The sequence below is a fragment of the Stegodyphus dumicola genome, chromosome X2, assembly GCF_044657685.1.
Source record: "Stegodyphus dumicola isolate Sdum_Otavi_A_Nest chromosome X2, ASM4465768v1".
Lineage (NCBI taxonomy): Eukaryota > Metazoa > Arthropoda > Arachnida > Araneae > Eresidae > Stegodyphus > Stegodyphus dumicola.
Window position 1 is genome coordinate 185647445 of NC_140781.1, and position 25580 is coordinate 185673024.

General features: G+C 33.9%; 1 protein-coding gene across 1 annotated transcript in view; it reads right to left on the reverse strand.

Annotated features, from left to right (window-relative positions):
• Positions 1-13903: 13903 nt before the first annotated feature.
• The window catches only part of LOC118184042 (G2/mitotic-specific cyclin-A-like), a 94753-nt gene continuing 83076 nt past the window's right edge, over positions 13904-25580 (reverse strand). Inside the window, exon 8 of the mRNA XM_035353681.2 lies at positions 13904-14682. Within this exon, the coding sequence (XP_035209572.1) occupies positions 14634-14682 (49 nt within the window). The 3' untranslated portion in view covers positions 13904-14633. The remainder of the gene's footprint in view (positions 14683-25580) is intronic.

Sequence of the window (25580 nt, forward strand, 5' to 3'; positions counted from 1 at the left end):
ATGTTCTGCATTCATTTCTAAATCTTTACTCCATTGCCAAATTGTATAATACTGTGATTATAAATAAACTTGCACAATCCTTGCAATTATTGAAGTCAGATTATATATATTGTCTCACACTATTCAATTTATTCCATTGACTTCAGATGTCAATGTCAAAATTCTGGAAGTTATTTTAACCAAGAAACAGTAGTGGGCACCGTGCATAAACAACTCATCTAACTTTTTAACAATAGTGATTATAAAATAAAGAAAAAAATTATATATCATTCCAACGATATTGCAACTATAGTATAATGTTACATATATCTTTAGCAAACATTCAGATTTTATCTTGACTTTCCAAATTATTATTTATTTTTTAATAAATTTCAATATGCTAATGATTTTCATGTTACATCAGTATAAATTCTACAATTAGCACAGGAAAACAAAATCCGCGCTTTATATTAGAAGAGAAATTTCTTTTCCACATTCAAAACATCTACATTGGCGATGTTTGGCGACGGGTACATTAACCCTAGACTGATTTAATTATAGCTATTATTACAGAAATTAGCAGATACTCAGGTTATTGTACACAAGAATTTCACTTTACTTGCACATTATAAACATCAGAGAAGATATAAACTCTAAATGAAGGCGTAATTAACATTATACTTACTAAGCAAAGTTCAGCGCCTGGACCAGGTTTCCAATTGCCTCTTCGGCAATTATTTACCCATATTTTTCTTCATTCTTCATTTTTAGGAAATTTTACCAATGTATGACCTTTCCGTGAATGATTTGAACAATTAATAGCTGTACATCCGCCCATTTTACACAAAAAATTGTTGCACCGTAACTACACAGCCGCCATTAAATCTCCCACTTGGGAGCGCGAATGCCTGATGATTCAGCCTGGTATATAGGAGCCTTACAGTATGCGGTGAAGAAAACGCGTAGGGAAGTGTCGTTTATGGAGAATCCACATCCTACTTCAAGTGCTGTTGAAGTACAAAGCGTATATCTCCTATCTGAGAATTACTTTTTGCTGTTGTTTATACCTTGAAAATTTGTATTCTGCAGTATGCTTTGCACACGATTTTTTTAACCTTACATAAAGACTTTGTTTCACAATTAATAACTTTCTCACTTAAATTTTTGATAAATAGTTGTGATTATTTTAATATTTTTAACGTAATACTATTTTAAATTATGCTTTAATATTAAATGTCTGTGCTATTATATTTCCATAAATAAATTCATACGTATAACATATTATTAAAAAAGTGAAAAAAAGTGCGAAGTAAAGCGCGCCGTTGACCGAGCCCTTGACAACTTAGTTTTCAGGACAAGGCGTTTTGTTTACGGAATACCTTTGTAATATAATTACAATTATATTCTCATCATTGAAATTAAAATGAATTCAATAAGACAGGGAGTTAGATAAAAGTAGTTGGTTTAGGTGAGCTGCGAAGAATACGGTTTTTACCTCTAACGTGGCGGACTGTCTGGAAGAAAATGAAACTACGGCGTAGGTTTAAAAATTAGTTTGGAATGTACTACTTTCTTCAAAGATTACGAATCCAATATGTATTTCTCCATTGGAATCACAGCACTTCTTCACAGTTGCAAGTTTTTATTCATTAAAAATATTAATTGCGATAATTTAGTGCTTCCGAAGATGTTTTTGAGCTCTCATTCTGTAAATAAGTTCGATAAAAATTTTATTGGCAATTGTAAAGACCGATAGCTGGCGCTTTAAATTTGTCAGTGACTTCAAATAGACCTGAACTAACAACTGTTTATTTAGTTAACGCTTGTCGTAAAAAGCAATACCATAATGGAAAAATCACTGCAGATTTCAACAAACTGAGAAAATGCTGTTTAAAATTTTATCCTAGTATACATCTTACATATTTCTCGATTTTTACACACAGTATAATATTTCACAAAATACAGCGTTATTTTATTATCTCTAATATCTTTTAACTACTGTAAAGGCCCTTATTTTCGCGAAAATGAATATATCGGTGATTTCGCAAGCTGAAAATTTCGCGAATTTTATATGAACAGAACCGAAAGTTGAAAAATTTCAAAAGTACCTAAGTAAAGTTGAGAAAGTTAAAAAATTCCAAAAGTACATCTTTTGCATCTTTTTTTTAAGGCACACCAAGATCCTCTTTTTTTGACTGGACTAGAGAAGAGGAATATTATTCCAGATTTTGTGCCCGCACAGGAGAGCTCCAACCTTTGGACTCAACTGCAAATGGCGAGTTCAAGCGTTTGCTCAAGAATGAGTTTATTGAGTGGTATTCTAATGAGCTTCAATTTCTAAAGGAAAAAGAATCTATGAACTTGCGAATCTTACGACTAAAACCGATTCACGCTTCTTGGCTTGTGCGCGTATTTAACGGTATTGAAGCCAAACATGAGATAATTTTGAATGGCTTCAAAAAAGCTGGTATAAATAGTATTCTAAGTGAATGAGCTGTCTTCTATCAATTTTATTGTTTTATATTCGAGAAATATAGTTGTATATTATAAAAAAAAATAGTTATAAGAAAGAAAGTTGTTAAGTAAAATCTTGTAACTGTGTAATAAATCTTTAAATTTTGGGTAAGTGAAAAATTTCTGATTTTTTATTATTTGAGGCGGGAAGAAAAAAATATTTCGCGAGACTTAAACTTTCGCGATTACGATGGGCTCGCGAAAATAAGGGTTTTTAAAAAGGGGAAATAAGTATTCATATCATATGCCTGTAAATTATTTGGTATTTTTCCATTTCGCAGGCGATAAGGTCGACAAAAATGATACAACCGACGTCAAATGGCATGTCCCTGCTGGTAACGTTTTACCTCCACATTTTCAAAACAAGTCGCGGATATTTCTTATCTGTCACTTCTTTTATCTAATATGTCAAAAATGGATGAAAAACAACCATTGAAAATTTGGGTTTGCCCAGAAAGGTGAAAGGCGTTTTGCCTAAAATTGCTACTTGCGATAATAATCGTGAAATGAAATTGTAGTATTTAGGAGACGAAATTCAATGGTGCTGCAACCTTTCAACATGCCGCAATGAAAGAAGTATCCGTAAAGACACATAGTTTGAGTCATCGAAACTGAGTTTTTTGAAGTGTGTGAAGTTTGTTTATGACTGGAGCGAAGAATTTAGTCAAATGATGTGAAAAGTAGTTGGAAATTGGTCACAAAACTGTTGTGGATTGAAATAACTACATGCGTGAGGTTTGTGTGGATTCCTTGCTGAAACGTCAACAACGGAAAATAGGAGGACCTGGTATGCTCGACGAAGTGGATGAAGGTATGTTCACGAAATGCAAAAACGATGTGGTACGGATTTACCACAACAGGGGTTCTATAATGGAGTTTGCGTGAAACAAACGAATGTTTACTTGTGAAGGTAGCCCACCAGCGGTCGCGCGGTAAAGTCGCTGAACACTGGTAGTTGGTAGTTCTGTCTGAGTTTCGAATCCCGCGAACGGGCTGGCTGCATCGGCGTCTTCACAGTCATCCCATGTGTAACGTGTATACGGACTAGTTTCTCTTAGAAAGTTCTCCACAAAGGCGTCCCTCCCCTTAGGCAGATAGCCCTTGACGTTTTGCCATAATCACATACACCAACACCTTATGAAGGTGAAAAACCGATCCATGAGCATTACATTAGAAGCAATTAAAGAAAATATCGAAAAAGGAATTATAATATATTCCGATTCATGGAAATCATACCGTACTAAAAAATTGGAAGAGAAAAGTTTTAAACACTGCAAAGTGAACCATAAATACAATTTTGTCGATGCGAAAACTGGTACACGCACACGAAAATAGAAAAACTGGGGGGTAGAGTTAATGTGTTAAAGAACCTTGGCGCCAAGTAGTGAAATAAGAAAGATAGAGGTAGAACTAACGCTTTTTTATGTGTATACTGTGTGTTGTCGTCAATAAAGTCTGTTTGGCGAGATCTGCAGCATTATTAATTTTTTTATGTGTATACTCTGTGTTGTAGCCAATAAAAACTGCTTGGAGAGATTTGCGTAAGCGAAATGGAAAAGTAACCAATTATTTTAATTTTGAATATGACAGTAATTCTCAATGAGCCTTACAACGTTTTCTCACGGTCGACATCAACAGAATGTCTATATGACAAGTTCTTTACATATCTTTTTTTTTTTTGTTGGATACTCCCATCAATTTATTAACTGCATGCTTTAATAACACAAGATGACCCTTAAAACTGACATTAATATTCCCCGTATTTTCCATAGACTGAATTCATAACCTTCCAAATGAAAGTGTTTATAAACTAATGAATCGGAAACTGGAATATTAAAACAGAAAGCAGAAAATATTAAATATGCTAACGTAGCAAATTATAATCGCCTCAAGCGAAGTGCTTGGAACGCACACACATTTTTAATGAAATCCGATTTTCTGATCCATTTTATCTCCGGATAACAAGAAAAGTTAAATCTCAAGAAAAACCTTCTAAACTTACTCTTTAGATTCAGAAATTTATGGGAATACAGTTCCAGACCTTTTAAACCGTTTAGAGCATATTGAGGCACAAAACAATCAATACTATCTTTTTTGTTATACGTAATTTCCGAAATATTTACTTTTATACTACACAAGTATAGGTTGTCAGGATTTGCATCAACAGTTCGTGGATCATTTCCATCCAATCTATTGCGATGATCATCTCAGCGCTATTTTTGTTTTAGGGACTTCGCTACTACACGGCGAGTATCTCGTTACAAGTGTGAATTCGGATCAGTGTTGTTAAGTGTTTCTGAATAAGATTTAGATTTTAAGATAGGAGTAAATTTGGTTTCGCTTCTGTTAGAAGATATTATTTTGTCCTTGTCAAGAGAAGGATTTCTAGGATTACTCATATTCTCTGTAGCATCATTTACGTTGAAAATTAATGGATTTGATGAAATTTGGTTTTTGGATATTTTAGGTAGCCATCGATTTTTAAAAGTATACTTTTAAAAAAATCTTCATACTGAAGAACAGAGAATCTTCATACTGAAGAACATTTCACACTGAGATACTTTCAAATGTTTCTGATTTCCTTAATAGTCTGGATTATAATTTTAAAGTAAAATGTTCCAATAAGCGTTTCCATTCAATCATTCATTACATGTGAATTTTTCATTTTCTTCTCATGTCATGAAATGGTCTTTTAACGTAACTATTTAGATATTTCTAACTTTAAAGCAACAAGAATTAAAAGTTTTATGTGAAGAATTCACATTTTAAAATCATTCTGTATAGCTCTCTGATAGATTCTCAGGCTGTTGCTGACAGTTTTGGATGGCATTCATAGATAAATTTCAAGGCCTAGCTTTACGCTTATAAAGTTTGTCGACGCCTTAGACATTGCCAACTGAACTTTCTTGCCCTAGTTAAATTCTTTGGTTATGCAACGAAACTTTGCATAACCTTTGGTTATGCAACTGGAAGATGAAACATTCATTGGAGCAGCCAAGGGCAGGTTAAGCCAATTGGAGGTTTCTAAGAAAATATTTACGTACTTACAGGATCAGGCTTAGCCCCCTCTGTGCAACAGTAAATTTTCAGCCCCTATGGAACTACAATGTAAACATTCTTAAAAAAAAAAAAAAAAAAAAAAAAAAAAAAAAAAAAAAAAAGAAGAAGAAGAAACTTTTAAAGTACTTCATTTAAAAAAAAAAAGTTAACTGGAGTGTATTTCACACGAATGTTTTTTTAGGAACTTTTAGTCAGATAATTCTTTAAAAAAAATCTGAAAGCTTTTACTGCTTTTAAATATGTGCGAAGATCTGAAAGCCTTCAGATTTTATATTACACCCAAAAGTCAGTTTTTTTTAACGTTTTGTGTGTTACTTTTATTTATTAAATGTTATGTTCTTCGCTCTTAACTACATAAAATTGAATTCAATAGCAATATCACTGAAACATTTAAAAGCAGTAAAAGAGTATATCTTTAGAATTTCCGATACACAGTCTCGCACGTTGGAGATAAAAATCCTTTTTTTCGTACAATGTTGCTATTACTCGCTTTGTAATCGTTGAATTTGTTAATAAAAATTCGTTAAAATTTTACGAAATTTGAAAGAGATAAAACAAATTCGGGCTTCCAAGTGCCCATGTTCGGTTGGAGGACTACGTTATTCAAAATTGGATGGCTCTATGAACCGTTGTTTTTTCATAATATGAGGAACATTCATGCAGATTTTTCATTATTTAGTTTCTTTAAACAAAATACATGGCAATAATATCTGGTGGCAACAGTTTGAAATGCGAAACGACGCAAAATGCCGTTTTGAACCTCTGGGTCTAACGTCCCTTCGGGATAATAATTTCAGAAACATCTAAGCTGAGTTCATACTCAATTCCTAACCCAGCGACGTCTGAGAATCTTGTTTGAGCTGTTGTTCGGAAATAGTTCTTGATTACTTTCAGTATGGAAAAACTACAATCCCGAATGCAGCACTTATTGGAAGAGTCAGTAAAACTCTTAGAGCAGTACCCAAATTTGGAGCGAAATTCATTTTTTGTTATCAGTTTAAAACTTCCAAAGGTGCTAAATTTTTCCAATACAGAATACACTCATATTTCAACACAAAGTACCAGGCTGTTTCTGTCCGATGATTCTTCATCGGTTAGAATGTTTTCCAGATCTTTGCCAACTGCCCAAATGACAGAAAAACTAACGACTATAGTACAGTGGAACCTCGAGATACGAGTTTACTTCGTTCCAGCATTGAGCTCGTATAGCGAATTTTTCGTATCTAGAAACAAACTTTCCCATTGAAAATAATGGAAATCCACTTAATCCGTTCCGCACTTCCAAAAATCTCATTACCATCTCATCTTCAGTCGACGTACCTGGTGTTTTTCGGAGAAGGTCCGAGTACAGATTCTTAGCTTTAGTGCAAACTATGGCTTCCGACACCGAATCGCCTATTAACTGCTTCCCATTAATCCACAACAGTTTCTCAATATCTTCTAGGAGTTTTGGACGGTTCTTGAAAATAACGGTGACTCCTTTGGTCACATCAGGTTTCTTAATTTCTTCCTCAGAATAGTGCAGATCGTCGATTTCGAACGGCCGTAAGTCTTTGCCAATTCTATCACTCTTACACCATGCTTATGTTTATCTGTGATTTCTTTCTTAATTTCGACGGCCATGGCTTCCTTCTTTTTCTTTGCAGCATTATCTGAGGCAACAATCCTCTTGGGAAGCATCGTGAAATAATTATTTTCACGTTAAATGCAGGGGCGTAGCTAGAGAGGGGCAAGGGGGAGCATCTATCCCCGGGCGCAGAATCCAAGGGGCGCCAAACTGATGTTACGACATTTTAGAATTAAATGTTTTCCATTCTTGGCAAGCAGTAGGGGGCGCGAAATCTTCAGTTGTCCCTGGGCGCTGAAAACCCTAGCTACGACTCTGGTTAAATGTAAAAAGCAATTAACTCACAAGCGCACAAACACGTAGATCAAAGAACAGAGTGATCTGAGGAGGGTATTCCTCGAGTTGCGCCAGATGGGGAAACGCGCCACGCATACCACGTTCCTATTCTTTAAAGAGCATCTGCTTCAGTTGTCTGGCGTTCTCCGAAGGGTAAGATCATGCCGCCAAGCGTTTCCCTAAAGTATCTCACAAATGTTCAATGGGATTTAGATCAGAGAATCACGCTTGAAAATCTATTCTGTGGGTATCTTCACTTTCGAGGAGTTCTTCAACAGCATGAGTTCTGCGTGGCTGTGCATTGCCGTTTAAAAAAACAAAGTCGGGACCAATGGCACCCCGAGAAAAATGTACGTCGGGGACAATAATTTCACCACAGTAACGCTCTCCAGTAAGTGCACCTCTATCGAAAATATGGAGCTCCGTCCGTTCATCATCATGCTTCCCCATAAAAACGCGCTAGAGCCCCCCCCCAACGGTTTCTTTTTCTGATCTTAGTGGGATGAAAGTGTGCCCTCGCTTTCTTCATATCGACTGGTGTTGAGAATCGTTTGCCAAACTCAAATGACTCTCATCGGTAGAGGATGTGACTCCATTGATTGAGGTGTTCAGTCTTTGTGTTTTATACACCACTATAAACGGTACCACCGATTGACTGCTGTAATTGGTATGTAGCGTTGAGAACGGCGGGCGAATAGGCCACCTTTATGAAGTCATCTGGGCACAGTAAACCTGGACATCCGCAGTCCGGTTGCCAGGCACAACTGTTGAGCAACGATGCCCATTGTCTTGTTTCGATCTCTTTTCGGCTGCAAGGCGATATATCAATCATCAGCCACCGTTGGCCATACAAACCGTTTTTCAGTCATGATTTTAATCAATCAAATTGTTTACTAGAGCTACCTCAATAATATTATGTATTTATCAATCCATTCTACTGAAAAGTAACAAATAGAAAAGACAGCAACATCCTGTTTTGTCGCATTCTGCTATGTATTTATTTTTTCTGTTCTTAGAAATTATGCGTTGAACTTTCCGAAAACGATCATCTGTAGCTCCATGCAATTTTGAGTTCCCAGATGTAATCACCATAGAGAAAATCGCTACCACTGATGTGTTTGCTTTCCAAGTAATACTGGTCAGTTTCAGTTATCATGGAAGCTGCCGTTGTGAAAGGTCTTTTACAGAGTCGTAGCTAGGGTTTTCAGCGCACAAGGACAACTGAAGATTTCGCGCCCCCTACTACTTGCCAAGGATGGAAATCATTTAATTCTAAAATGTCGTAACATCAGTTTGGTGCCCCTGGTCTTTTGTTGACAACTGTGAAGGACCATTAAGCTGTAAACGACCTTCCCCATTTTTTTAACTCAGTTTCACGACGCTATAATCAAAAGTCGTTTGTAACTGTAAAATTTCATACTGCTTCTGTGTGGCTTTAATGTTTTAAATAGCATTTGATCTTTTCAGTATTCGGAACCTCTGCTTCAATGTAAATGTGAATCGTACATGATTTTACTCTGCTCATTTTGGTGACAGTGGTTATTGCCGCTTTGCATGTGTTAAATGGGTAAGTATAAGCGTTTATAATAATGTTTGGTATCTTTCACAAATGAGACAGCATTTCGGTTTAATTAAAAAAATTTCCATATTATGGATATTAATTGCAATTTTAAAATTGCCATCATTTAAAAGAAAATAAATAATTCTCAGTTCTCAAATTTATACTTTCTTTCAATTTAGCTTCGCTAATGAGACTTGAAAATTCTTCCGCATATTATTATTTTCATTTTGAACAAAACAATAAAATTTTTAAAAAATCGGTCATCTCACTAGATTTAAACTGACGATCTAAAATCCAGAATCGGTGAAGTTCTGGATCTTGGATTTTGTACTGCACTTGGCGACATCTTTTATTAGCCTTGCACTCGCATTTCTTTGTTTATTATCTGAGAGTACTTTTGCATTTCAGCCACAGTTACTAACAAATGCAAATGTGTTTCCTGGATTCCCCTAACTTTTGCTGGTTTGTTTCGATTTATCCAGTGTCTTGTGCGTTTCTTTCATGCATCTATTGTCTAAAGATATTACTTTACAACGAAAGGCCACTATCGATCATTACAACGGATAAAGAAACAAAGCAAATCACATGTTCGGGTGGAAGATGGTAACGAATCAGAAACATCTTCAGCGGCCTATTTTCTGGACAACCAGAGTTGATGCAAGTTCAACTTTTTGCCACATCAGTTTCAGATATCTCGTTTTAAATGTACAGTTTAAACAATTCTTCTCAAAGAAAATATAAAGGTCAGATGCGCTAATCCCAATAAAAATTTCAGATGATAATTAAAGATGAATAAATGAATACAGTATCTTAATAAATTAAAGAAAGTTCTCCTCAAGTTCATTAAAGAGTAATAAACCTTAATAATTAACCATAAATGAGATATGGTTGATAACTTTTACACAATAATCAAAATGAATAGATTGTTGTAAGAAAATAAAGATAGGTTTCGAACTCCTAGCTTTTGAATTTTAGTAAAAATCTACATCTATTTAAGGTTGCTTCTTTGCCTAATGGATAAAGCGTTGGCTTCACAAGTAAAAGATTGTGGATTCATGTGTCACCACGGGCAGTATTTTAATGGAGTTTACTGAAAAAATATTTACAGAATAATTTATTACTAGCTTCAGAGTAGTACAAATGCTTATTCAGTTTCCTGAAGATGAAGATTGAAAATCAGCTTTCCACCCAAGACCTTCTAGCATGGACATAACACACTGAGAAGGAACATCAGATAATACTTACATTGCAGGTTGATGTCTTGAGTTTCTCCACCTTGATGATGGTGCGATTACACCATATTTTTATGTACCCCTAACTTTTTTGTGCACAAGAAGCTTGCATTGATTTTTCATTGACTACAAACATGATTTACACCTTCCACGTGGCACTGTGTGGATTATCCTTCTTACAACAATTAACCTTTACCCAGTTCATATGAACAATCTGCATAAAAGCAGTTTCAGCTGACACGGGAGTAGCAAAAGTGATATTGGTATAAGGTTGCTTTTTTTACCTTATTTAAAAAACCGTTTCAGCTAACACCAGACTAGCAAAAGTGTGGTATAAGGTTGCTTTCTTCACCTTATTAAAAAAAAATACTGAATCCTTAGTTTTAAACAACTGATGAAGAGTAAACTGTTTGTTTAAAAAATTAAGAAAACAATTATTTATATAGAAAGAAAGCCTGCCAGTATGTGACATTTAAAGTAAGACAAAATTCAACCTTAGATCGAAGTTGATTTTATGGAATACTTCTAGGCATTTTAATAGCTTCATGTTTGTTTTCCTCAACATGCATGAACTTTTCCACACAAATTATATAACAGCCAAGCCATAGGATTAATCTTGATGATAAATTTTTCATTAATCAGACCTGAAGGTGCATTAGAAAATTTACTAAGTGTGGAATTCAATTTTTACCACAGAAAAAAGAAATATTATATAAAATATAGTTTCTTCAACAAGTTGTAGATAAAAGTGTATAAAAAAACTTTAGACAGTGACTCTACATAATTAATATAGACATTAATATATGAATTACTGATTCAAGTAATTAGTAACATTTAAGGTAAAAAATATGTACGTAAAGGAGTAAATATTATATTTTAAAACACGTTTAACTTTCTATTCTTATTTTTTTGTAACTGCTTCCCTTAAGTGCTATATTTAGTTTAGTAATTCTATAAATCCTACACACATTTGAAAGACATATAATTTTTTATCACATTAGTTAAAAAAATTTTATTTAGGGAAATTCAGATATCATGCAAAATATTTTATACTATTCCATCCCATAAAAAATTCACTCTCTAAAATTAAAATATGCAAGTAAGAATTTTTAATTATCACTCAACAAAATTCATCAAACAAATTAGAAATATACAATGGTAATTTTCTAGGATATCCTATTCCTATCTTTCATACAAACCTTTTCTATGATATTCTGATGAAATTTAGTATTCTGCTTCTGGACAAATGGTTCAGTGTGGGCTAAAAATTCATGGAATAGATAAAGCATCATGCGGAAATTATTAAAAAAGTTTCCAATGTCATTCAAGTACATTTCTTCAGTTAAATTATTTGCTGCAGTCATCTCTCACATATTAAAATAATCCACTACTTTCTGCTTCTCCTACATAAAGCAAGAAGTAAAATAAGCATTAATCTAGCAGATATTGGATCCATATTAATTAAAAAATATATCCCGCAAAATCTAAAACACCACACAAAAAAATAACCCCCCCATGAGTTTTCAATATGAAGAACCTTCTTCTAGTGTGTGCATATGACAACTTTTAAAGAGAAAATTTCAACCCTGGTGTGAAATGACATACATGAAAAGCATTTTTGCTTTCATGCCAATAAACTAATGTGAATATAGCTTAATAGTAAGCAACCTAAGGAGCTATAATGTGGCCACTTTTCAACTCTAATCTTGATTTTTATGTGTACGTTTTAACATATCATGCTACAAATGGGTCTTTATTGTTGTCTGTCTATATCTAATGGTGGAAGGAATTTCTGTTACTGCCAGAATACCAGTTCTGACACTCACAGATAATTTAGGTTTCACTATACACTCTTCTACAACATTAAAAAAATGTAATACATCTCAGTTATACTTCTGGGTGTAATAAAATCAACAAAGATGCAGCCTCTGCCTATAGTGCATATTAAAACTTCAGTGACACTGATTCATTCAATCACTGTCCATCTCTATCCTTTTTATAAAGAAAATGCTTTGCAAGGTCTTCTCTTTTCTTATTAAGACACAGAAGCATTTCTTTAAAAGTCAGTCTACATGTTCCAATAATATACACCGGTGCGAAAAAAAATCCGAACACCAAGAAAAAATTAATGCTGAGTAATGCAATTTTGGCAATACATTTATCTAGGTAAGATATTTAATTGATTAAATTTTCAAGATCATAAGTTAATGCAAATGCGAGAACAGCCACTTCAAATGTGCAATGGTAGTACATTAATAATCGGTGTGACTGCCAGAATTTTAAACGTAAGCATGCATTTTTGTCATAGAGGTGCCTGATGTCATTTTGTGGGATGGAGTTACATGCCTGTTATACTTGGTCATTCAGTACACAGACAGCTAATGCTGGCTGTGGATGACGTTGGAGTTATAGTCAATGATGTCCAACACGTGCTCGAGTGGAGAAAGAACTGGTGATCTAGCAGGCCAAGACTACATGTTGACACCGTACAGCATGTTAGGTTACTACAGCGGTTTGAGGTGAGCATTATCATGTTGGAAAACACTCCCTTGAATGCTGTTCATAAATGGCAGTAGAACAGGTTGATCACCAGAGTGACATACAAATTTGCAGTCAGGGTGCATGGGATAACCACGCTGTCATATGATATAGTGCTCTTGCTGTCATATGAAATTGCTCTCCAAACCATAACTCCAGGTGTATCTAGGTCACAGATAGGTTGGCTGCAGGCACTCACTTGGGCTACTTTTAACCAGCACATGACCATCACTGGCACCCAAGGCAGGACCGGCTTTCATCAGAAAAAAACAACAGATTACTTCATCCTCAAATGAGCTCTAGCTTGACACCACTAACATCACAAATGGCAGCAGTTTGGATTCAGTGGAATGCACTCAACAGAGTGGCTAGAAGCTGTACTTCAAGTAACTGATTTTCAACAGTTCGTCGTGTCATTGTGGTGCCACCTGTAACTCAAATTTCTGCCGCAAACACATAACGCATTGCGGCCATATGGCAAACTTCCATCTCAGTAGTGTCACATGCTCATGTGGAACCTGGTGTTCTTGAGCCAGTACCTTCCCTTGATCACTACTGTCAACAATGATGCACAGTAGATACATTTCTGGCAAGTCTTACTGCAGTATCGCGGAAAGAAAATATAGTTTCTCGTAATCCTATGACACAACCTCAAACTCGCTGTTGGTAATAGCTTCTTCGACTTCTTAAAGGCATTCTTGACCAACATCAACTCACTATTTCAAATCTCAATGATAAATAACACTTACGAACTTTACAGAACGTATTTAAAGTAAACCTGGTTTGCATGTTCATAGTGGTACTACTAGTGCCACACTTAAGTGCCTAATGTGAAATTTGAAAAGACATCATCTTTCAGCTACATAAACATGTCTACCAAATTACATTTATCTACCACAAGTTTCTTCTACCTTCCTTGGAATTTTTTCCTCATCAGTGTACTAGTTATTTAAATTTAACCAGGAGAGCTAGGAAAGGATATTATGGTTCAGACTGTTTTTATACTTAAATGCTTACCAATCAGGTAAATAAATCAAAGAATATGAAAATGAATGAATTTTGAATTACCTAATAATAGCAAAAACCGACAGAAGTCAACACAGAGGCCTGTTCTGCTTATGTTAAATTGTCATCAGTTCATATATTTCGTTTAGACAGAATTACACTTTATGAAAATAAACTGCACAATTAAAAATGATATGAAATTATGCTTGCTGATTAATAAAATAAAATTTTATTTAATAGCAATTTTCAGCATGCCAAATGTATAAATATAAATATATATATTGCATATAGGCTAAAACCATATCTCTTTTTTAATTTGATTAGACACATAAATAATCTTCGAATTAATTGAGAGTATTATAGGCTATAAACGCCTAAATATAAATTGCTATTCAAAGCATACCAGGGCAAATTCATTTCAATCCCAGAAACTTGATGAAAATATTTACAGTTAATAATTCACAGCTATTTTAAACTAATAATTTAAAATGGGTAAAATTCAGATGTTGCATTTAACATCAGTCACAATATGATACATTATTTACAAAGAAATACATTAAGTATTGTCCATTACCACAAGTAAAGCAAACCAAAAAAGCAGTGAGATACTAATTTCAATAGCTTTTGCAAATACACATCTTAGAAGCAACAATATATTAAAAAATTAAAAGATATTTTTTCAAATTAGTTGTAAGCAGAAGAGAGGGAAAAACTAATTCTTGGGCAAAAACATCTTTCCATTGGCCTGTTTTTACAGCACACAGAAACACTCACTCTTTTTTTCCTTTCTTTACAGGTAACATAAATTGAAAACTACAAGTAAAAAATAATGCCGGTTCTTTCATAAAATCAACTCCTTTGGAGATTGAATGCCAGCTACACATTGAAACCTATAAAAATAATATAAATTATAAAAAATTATACATATAATGAACATTTAATTCAAAAGCATATTATTGCTAATCTCAGATTTCGAACGTTAACATTAGAGCTAACTTGCAAAGAAATGCACACACACACAAAAGTATTATTATGCGAGAATCTTATATTTATGTTAAGACTAGGACCATGAAAGGACTGCAAAAATATTCCAAAGCAAGGTATTTAGATGGGAAATGAACAAAATTATTGATCTTTAATGAATAACACACACATCAAGAGTCGATTCCCAAGCATAGTAAAATATAACTAGCATCCCAAAATTAAACCAACTGCACATACACAGTAAAATTTATATCATCGCTAGTATTCACATGCTTTAACTTTTCACAGCTGAAGCCTTTCTTATTTAAAATTTATTAAAGAACAGCATTTTGTATTCCACAATATAATATTTCAAATTTTAATTTTGTAAAAGCAAGTGAAAAAGCAGCTTTAATCTTATGTACTAACTACAATCATTAAAACCTTTTTGAAATCAAATATTTAAAGCTTAAATAAAACTAACTTTCTCTCTTTCAAATTAATTTGAAGTTCAAAGTCAGAAGACATTCCTTGCAAGTATAAAATAGAAATTACAGAGATTAGGTTATGAATACAACATCTAAAATGCAAAATTTTAGAAGCATATAATCTCCCAGGTAACAGGCCTACATTTCATACTGTCCATAATAATTAGATGATAATTACAAATTCAAGATTTCAGATCATATTCTAACCCATAATTTTCCAACTTTTTTAAAATTATATTATCAATTGTTTTTTAAAGGGGGGCTTGGCTTCCTTTTGAGTTTTTACAGTGTTCTCCAACTCTTGCAACTGTAACACATCACAGAATTATAAATTTATTAATAAGATATGACATGATTCCTAGTCCAAGAAACATTTTTCTCGTGATATCCAGTGGCCTGTACCATGCGTAAGATATGTTATTTTGGAGAATATTAAAGGATCTCTTGACGATCTGAGTAAAGCATCATTGAGCTATGAGGGACTGAACACATTACTATATGAATGAGAATCTATTATGAATAGTTGCCCAATGACTTACTGGTCTGAGGAAGCTTACAAACTGATTTTATCAAAACAGTAATGTTTTTAAATAGTGTTCTAGGCAATACAGTAGCTTATCTAGATCCCAATGAAGCAGTTGCTTTAGTGAAAATATAAAATTATCTCTAGTCTATATAAGCAAGAAACTGATAATGCTGTTTAAACGAATATATCCTGTACTGCTTAAATCACGTAAAACTAAAAAAGCTGATTCAGTTAAAATGGGAGATACTGTGGTAATTCTTAACAGTAATGAAAAGCAATTAGATTGGCCAATAACAAAATTTACTGACATGTTACCAGCATGTGACGATGTTAATCAGCTTATAAGAGTAAAAACAGCTAAAGAATGTTTAAGGCTAATATTGTTACGAAATGAACAGGTGCAGTAAGATGGCTTCCCCCAAAACAGTTTTAGGGTTGCCGTATTTGGCGAGAAATCGCCCATTTGGCGACAAAATTGGTGATATACCATGGACTGAAGGAGAACCTTCTGGAACAAATTCTTACCGGTTTAGCCCAGAATGTTCTCGAACACAAGCCGAAAGCTATATAAACCCTGCAGGCCTAGAGTGAGAGATAGTATCGAGTTGGTGTCTTGTCTAGCGAGTCAATCCCTGCGGAGTCCATCAAGTCGACAGCCGGGCAGCGAGTGCCGAGTAGGTCATTGAGTGCACCGAAAGAGTCTTGTAGTGTATCGCGGTTAGTGCACCGTTGAGAGAGCGTGTTGAGCTTTGGGAACGAATGAACCAGAGTCAGGGAGCCATGCTCTGTGTGTCGTCGAGTGCATCGCGAGTTGTAGCATGGAGAGTCTGGAGAGTACGTGGAGTTCTGAGTACGACTGACCGGATTTGGGAGCTGTACTCTGCTGCTTTGCCATGAAGTTGTCTCCACCGTGATAGCCTGATAACCTGGAGGATGTGTCACTGATTGTGTCAGCGTGTTTATAGTAGTCCATCGATGACTGTAAAAATGTTTTGGAGCTGTCCTGATTAATATTGGTAAGTAAAGTGTGTTTTGATACTTCATCAAGTGTCGTCGTTATTCATTCCAAATCTACGAACCCCGTACGAACGTGAAGGAAGAAAATAACGTAGCAACTGGTGTCAGAGAAAAAACGCAACAATATCTATGCACAGGCTCTGTTCAACAGAAATTAACTGCAAGACTGAGGGATCGATTGAAGAAAGGGAACCTTTAATCCAGCAGTCTTAATATTTTGAAAGGAGAAACATATCTAAAGCTGAATCGGAGAAATATCCCATGCGAACATGTTCCAGGAGAATGACAGACTAAAAGACAGACTTAAACCTTCTAAACCCCTGAATATTTTAAAATTTCTAGACTTTTTTTATTTTGATTAATGCTTGTAAAGCTCTTACTTTACATATGGTGATATTTTAGAAACACATTACAGAACCTTTACTTGTAAGAATCTAGCGACATAAATTATAACAAATGATATGTAATTTTTTTAGCTTTATGGCTATTTAAAATATACCTTTTTCTAGCTAAACATTTTTATTAATTGTAAATAAAAATACGTCTTTCAATTTTGCGCAATTCAAGCCTTGATATATCACTACAGTTGCACCAGCTGCTGGAATGGGGTGATTTAGTTTTACAAAGAATTACTGTATTTCTTTGTGTATTCCAACTTTTTTACTAATTTCACTGTCTGAAAATTAAGCAAACAGTTTACTTTTCGAAGGATTAGGCTACAGTAAGACCATAACAAATGAAGAAGTAGTCATGGATAAACTGCTGGTGACTACCATAATATTATTTCTTTAAGAGAAAGTTACATTTCAATAAGAATACATAATAATATTGACATTACAATATCTAATATGATTGCTTCATTTCTACTTCCCTGTAACGTGAATCTTTATCTGTTCCTATTGCCAACTGCTACTCTCTAGAACTGCTGTCTGCATCATCTGCTACAGCTTACACAAATTGCCACCATCATCTTCATTATTTTTAAGGCCATCTTCTTATATATAATGATTTTTAGAACCACCAAGAACATTAAACGTCCTTGTTTTCTTGAAGCTCTTCACTATTATTGCTTTATCAGTTTTAGCCTATGCATCCAAAATCCCATGCAAATTAATTCAACAAATGGCTTCTAGAATTTTTCAGGTTCTAGTAAAATTATACAACCCTGCTGATATACACTCATGTAAAACATTTTGGAGATAGTCTTTATATGGATTATTCATTGATACATCCAGTGATTGCAGAAGTGATATAAGTCATTGTGGAATAATGGCAGGAACAGTGTTCAGTTCAATCTTTTTTAACATGTTCCATGAGATTACCACAGAAATTCTCCAAGGTTGACAATTCCACATAATTTTGAGCCACTCTTTCATCAAGTCAGATGACACTCAACCTTTCTCAAGTGCCCTAAGATACCATGACAGCTTTTTTTTTTTTTTTGGCATTATCTTCCATTTTAAAACAGCTAAAGGTGGCAATTTTTTAATGTCAGCTGGCACTGCTAGCTTTACTGTTCAATGTACTTTTCAGCTTCTGTAGATTTTACCAACACAGAAAATGCCCTGTTTTAACCAACTGTAGTGTTATTTAGGCATGTAAAAAAATACAGGAGTTTGATCTAAGTTTTCTATATGTCTAAGTCTGTAATTATAAACTTTTTCTTTGCTGCTTCACAAACATGAGAAATTCTAATATGTCTTCTTACAAGTCTCTGGTCTTCTTATATGTCTCTAATAAGTCTCTATTAGCCGCTCTGCAGGCATTGTTGTTCTCATTAAACTAAGATAATTTCTTCTCATGAAATGATCAATCCTCAGCTCACTTTAAATTGTTGGGCTGTAATATAATGTTTTTCACTTCATCTTTCACTTTCCATTTGTACCATTTTATGCAACACAGCTATGCCATTGTTTCTTTGCTCTGTCATCCGTCATGTAATTCAACACTCTGCTATCAATTTATGAAAATGTTTTGGCTTTCAGTCACCGAAATGTTCTACTTTGAATTTTTCTGTAGGTAAGAAATCAAAGTAGGTGGAACATAAAACTGTCCAATGGTATAATTGATAACATTAATTTCAGTAAATTTTACAATTTTGCTGTGTAGCTAGTTATTTTCCTCTCCTTGGTTCTGAAAATTTGTTGTTCACATATGGCAAAAGAAACTTCTTATAACAATGAAGTCTTGATCCTAAGTAAAGAAATGGATTGAATCAATGAAGTTAAACCAAGAATATCATACAGAGCATGGCATATCTGGCTCGATTACCTTGTAAAATCCCAAGGGAGGCTCACATGAATGACTCTTGAATGCAGTTCCCTAGAGGGACAATGGAGGAAAAGCAGAAAGAAGCAAAATGATGACTCAGCTTTGGGAAGATTGAACACATCAGCAGTAATAAGCGAACTGGAGCCGGAACATAAATAACAGAATTAAGGTGAATTCACATTTTGAAAGTTTCTGAATCTTTTTCTGGGGGCTGGGACATATATATTCCACGCATTCATTACATTAAATAAGGCTTAACAAAATTTAGTTTACCAAAAAATTTGTTACTTCACGTGGAGCATCAAATGACAGATCCTGTTGATTTGTTTTCATGTTCCTTGCTGATTGAATAGTTGTCTTCTAATGGCTTCAATATATGGAAAATTAATATTAATAGCCCATGTGAAAAGGTTAAGTGTGAGAACATCTGCCCTGCCTGAGTAGTTTAATGGTCAATTTGCATAAATTTCATTTCAAATAATAAATTTAAGGGAAAATAAACTAGATGAAATGCTAATACAAAAATGCAAATACAAATTGAATACAGTAAATAAAAGTCATCAAGGCAACAATTTATCAATAAACTAACCCTCTTGGGAAAAACAGTGTAGGATAGAGGAAGGGGAAAATTATGCAAATATTTAAAAATTTTTCAGAATCTAGTTCTAAAAAGGCAGGGAGAAACACAAGGAAATACAGTATACTTTTGCCACTCACAGAAATGATGGAAATCACCAAGAAGAGTTTTTACATGCCCATTACTTTGGCAGCACTCAAGATTTCCATCAGAAAATATCAGAATTCAGATTGTGAAATTCTTCCACCAATCTGAACATACTTTGCAGTTCTTGATGAAAATTTGTAAAGCTTTGGTAATAAGTATCCCACCAAAGGAAAATTTCATTCAATCAATAAAATCTGGTGAAAGCAGCTATTCAGAGTTCCAGGTTGTAACAATTTTATCCAATAGTTGCAGATGGTTTACGATGGAGCCAATGGTTTATAATGGTAAGAGCTAAAATGTTCCTACATTAGCTCTTAAATCAAAATTTTCACTCATGATCCACAGAAAGACAATCTAGAGCAGTAATAACTAATTTTCACCCAGAAGTGCTCATTCCTCGTAGAGTTTCATGCAACACAGAAAAGTTCTCAGGTCAACTCCAAATTCAAACCTAAGCTTTCATACTTGGTGGCCACAAGACACCATTTTTCAAGCAGCAAACACTCTTGCTAAGATCTAACCTTATCATATTTGGAAATCAGCATGACAGCACTTTAGAGAAATCCTTGCCCATTTCAGGGTTCTCTACCAGTGTTTCATTATGGAATTGATAAGGAACAAAGTAAACCACTACATGAAATTATTTATTAAAGCTCATCATGCCATATGGACACAGAATGAGTAATTTCTCAAAACACATACAGAAATGAACCTGACTAAACAAGCAGATTTCTGCTATGGCACGATCAGTGGTTTAAACTGAAAAAAACTTATTGGTTGCTTGGACCCGATATCACTGTAAGTGAACTTTTATGGTCACATTTTCAGAATATTAGACTGATAGTTTAGAACTTTATTACCGTGGAATAGAAAACGAACCTATATGCTTTTTTCAGCCGACTAAATTTCCCATGTGTGTTCCTTTCAAAACACTTGCTATTCAATGCTCCTTTACTCCTCTTATTTTTATATTGGAAAAAAATGCTTTATTAATTCAACATCGAGGTCACAAGCTTTTATTAAATAAGAGCTAAAGTAAAATATTGTGCTGTAAACATCTGCTGAACTCTCATAGAGTTTATAGACAAAGATTATGATCTACCAACTTTTATTTATTGCAATAGATCAGTGAAAAGCCTTAACTTGTAGTTTCATCTAACATTTAGAATTCAACCTGTGGAATAGTTACTGAAGAATTTGGAAGGTACCACTGTGATTTGATGCCTGAAATTAGTGCAGCAGGAGGAGTATTAAGCAGAACAATCTAAATTACCCAGAAGGCAAACTGAAATCGAGGAGTACCATTAACAAAATATATTTTTGGCATATGAAAAGAAATTTTTGTTAAATTTTCCCCGTCAACTTTTCTTAGCACATTTAACATATTTCTAAACATCGCCAAGAGCTCGATCTAATCATCGCCAAGTGTCAGCATAAAAGGTTGCCATACTCTTTGTTATTCAATTACTAATATAAAAAAATATTGAGACATTGCTGTACGATTCATTACCCAAGTTCTTGTGTTGACAAACATGTGGTGATGAAAACAAAATAGAACAAATAATGATTTGCCAAGTTGACGTCAGGAATATAAATTATTAGTAGGTGTAAAATCAATGATGTTCCTATGTAGAATGTTTTGGTTTTAGATGTATGCTAAACAGATACGTAGCCAAATTACTGATCTCACAAATTTATGCTAAAATAATTGTTTCTTCAATAACAAAGTATTTTATTTAGTGCCTAAGTGCAATTAGGAATTGGGACTCTCCACATGTTTTATTATGGGATGAAAAAAATCAAATGTCTATGTGTAAAGAGGGAAAAAATGCTATTTGTGGCTTTGAGGTCCGAATTTTAGATCATTCTGGATACATAGACTCCAACATTCAGCAAACCTTGTCAGTAGTCAACGCACGAACGACATTTTTTACAACTTTGAAAATGTGCGTGTAGCGTATGTTGTAATTAACCATTCATTAATTTTAAATTAATAATTAATTGTAATCAATTTTATTACATTTAAAATCCATATACATATAAAACTGAATAATTAAAAATATACCTTGTAAATTATATGCACATTTAATTAGAAATTTTCTTTTAACTCCTCAAGCATTCACTAATAAAAAGTACTTCAAATCACTACTAATCATAGAAAAAATCAGAAGCTATAAATCATACCTTTATTCTGGATATGATTTCTACAGGGAAATAAAATTTAAATAACCAAGAATGATACATATAAGTATTAAACAAAATACGCATAATTTATGAATGCAAAGATTTATATGTAGCATGCTTAGCAAGCTTAAGTTCTGATTTTGAGAATGTTTTTTTATAACACAGTTCTTCATTTGCCTGCATATTTATTTTTTCAATCAAAACTGCTTCAAGAGTTTTAAGACATAAATTTGGTCGAAATTCCGTCTGATTTTTTTTAACAATAGAAAAAATTCTTTCGCAAGCTGCATTTGAATGAGGTATTATTAAGAACGCAAGCATTACAGAAGGCAATACTTTGTATTTAATACACCCATTCATATTTTTTAATTTGGCAATTTCTCCCCATGCTATATCAATACGCAAATCTACAATTTCTTTCAAATCATCTACTTGATACATGGAAAATTCAATTTCTACTTGATTAAGACATTTTTCATCAATAATGGATGGAAAAGTATTCATCAAGTAAAGAACAGATGAAAATGAGACTTCAGTTCTCAAGTTGATGTCAGCAACTTCAGCATGTTTCAGAAATGGATCACTCAGTGGAAATTTATCAATTATATATGAACATGCAGTTACAAAAAAAGCTTGCACAGAATTGAAAAATGATTTCACTTCACTTTCATTCAACTTGGCATTTTTTAAATATAGTCTTGTTTCCGCACCAATCACTAAATTTTCATTTTATTTTTGTTTACTATACTTCTGAAATGGAATAGACGTTAGAGTAACATCTTCATTTTCTTTAGAAATTACTGATGGTTTTACGAATCTAACAAATAAATTCATTAAAAGTTCAAAAAGTTCTCTTCTCAATTTATGTATATAAGGAGCTTGTTGTTGCAAATTAATATTTACTGTTATAAACAAAGGCAAAGTATTTTTCAAAAATAACAAGTACAATTTGGTGGTCGGTGACTGTAAAATTTTTTTAATGTTTTGCAATCTCTTTCCTTCATTCTCACTGTTATCTGGTTTATCTCCAAAAAATTTTATCACAGCATCCCACTGTTCCAAAATCCTTGTTATAGATTCTAAAAGAGACAACCATCTCGTACTGCAATATTTCAAAATTTTATGAGATTTTGCATTCTGTCCCAAAATTTGTTGAGCAACTTTGAAGCTATGCTTCCGTTTCGAACTTTTCTCCAAGTAAAAATATATATCTATTATCAACATTTCAATTTCTGAGCCAATTAATTTTTCAGTAGCTTTTTTTTTTCAGCTATATGCAAGAGGTGGCACGGACAACCTCGGGTGATTATACTTGGTTGATGCATTTTGATAAATGATGCTACACCTTTAAACTTTCCAATCATATTACTAGCATTATCTGAAGAAAATGATAAGCAATTTTTCCATTCTAAACCTTTGTTTTTAAAGTTTTCATTTATACAATTAAAAATACTTTCTCCTGTATTATTCGTGCATTCTAAAATAGAAATCAATGAAGTAATTATCACTCCCTTTTCTTTACTGTAGTATGTTATAACCAATGGGTACAGTTTGTTATCATTGTTATCATTACTTCCATCAGTACTTAGAGAAAATGATGTACTGCACACTGATTTTATAATATCAGCAACAGTATTTTCTGCAAGCGTTTTCACAATAGCAGCAGTTTTGGTATGACTGCAGCTAAATTTTTTTGCTATGGCAGAATCCGGAAACATTGCTTTGAAAAGCTCTTTGGAATGATCCGAAACACAAAGCGGTAGATTATGTTCAATTAAAAAGCGAACAAAATAGCATTCGGCTTTTATAGGATCTGTTTCATCATCTTTTATTAAGAAATTTGTTATTTCTTTAGATTTTACGGTGCCAAGTTCTATATGCTTTTGAGAAAACACATGCCGTTTACAGTCATCTTTTCCGCCATGAGCAACTGAGAAGTCTTTGTTGCATACACTGCAGTGTGCGTGATTCACAGAAATTCCGGACGCTTTAATGCATGGAATTTCTGAAGAATATGAATCTTTAAACTTCTGCTTTGATAATTTTGGCTTCTTCGTTCGAGGCAGCATTATGATTAAAAATCTTTCACCTGATTCACAGTTCACAAGACACACGCTAAGCTCTCGCCGTAAACTACACAATGCAGCCGAATGCAGCCTAAACACGCATCAGCGAGGAACCTGGGAGACAGACAATTGGGTGGAACTATTGATAAGTCGTTAACGGTTGAAGTTAATGATCTACGATTGGCTAATTCTTCAAAACTAGGAACGCACTCAACACGTGATATATGATAACACGAGTATTCAGCCAATCATCGGATGAATTAGTTGGTTCTGTTTTGCGCACTGGTTCTCCTGCTCGTTTCTGTAAAATCCGTAGTTTTTTCCATACTTTTCGTAGCTCATAGTTTTTCATGAATTTCCGTAGAAACTACGGAGAATCCGTAGTAGTTGGAGTCTATGTGGATATTGGACTTCCGGATCTCGGACTTTGTACTATACTTCAGCAGTCAAATTTTTCTCTTCTCATTATTTACACAATGCATCTGATAAAATTTTTATAACTGACTCGTATACATGCTACACATGGGGAAAACACAGAAGACACCCATGCAGCCAGCCTGTTTGGAGGATTCAAACCTCAGACCAAACTACCAGCGTTCACTGACTTTACCACTTGGCTGCTGGTGGGCCCTCATATACAATATGTAGTAAAATCGAGTTTTTCATTTTACCTAGGCAACAAAATCTGATAAAGTGATATTGATGGGAAAATAGAAGGTCTACTACTATCATTTACACTACATGCATCTATCTTTATTACAAATACGGAATGACTGAGAATTAAATATGGTTTTATGCAGGAAACTAAGATTACTAAAATTATGGCGATAGCACCTGAATTTTTGAATGCCCATGACATTTAGCAACTGATTTGGCTTTGCTGATGAACAGATCTGCAAGAACACAGCTCTTAAAAAACCATCTTCTACAATACATTTGAGGTGTTTGATCTAATTTGTAAAGTTTATAGGAAACATGCGATTATCAGAATAACAAAGCATTTGACATCTGGTTAGTAGAGTTTTAAATAAAAAACAGTAGTATCATATATTTAAAAGTCTTGTTTTATGGAAGAAATACAAGGGATCATTGAATTAGGCTGTACAGCAGTTTGTTTCAATGATTAAATGTCAGAGTTGAGCATAGTGCAGGGCTAAAGAACAAAGAAGTATAATACCTGAACTAACCCTTTCTTTTTTCTTCGTTTACTACCATTATTTTAGCACATTGTTTTTTCAGAGCAAACCATTTTATTGTTGAATAACTGAAGATAGAAAATTAAAGACAGACAACTTGCTTTTTTCCCCTCTTTATTTCCTTATATTATATTAGGTAAATGATTTCAATTCTAGTTCATGCTGATAGCAATGATGTTAGGAAGAATGTCAGTGCCATGATTTTCATTTTCTTGTTTTTATTGAAGAATTTAACACAGGTATCGTAACTTCACACAACTATTCAACATGCTAAAAAGAGGGCTTAACAAAAACATCGTACAATCCATATCCTGGTGACTGAAGAAACTTCAAATGTTCAGATTTAACTAACT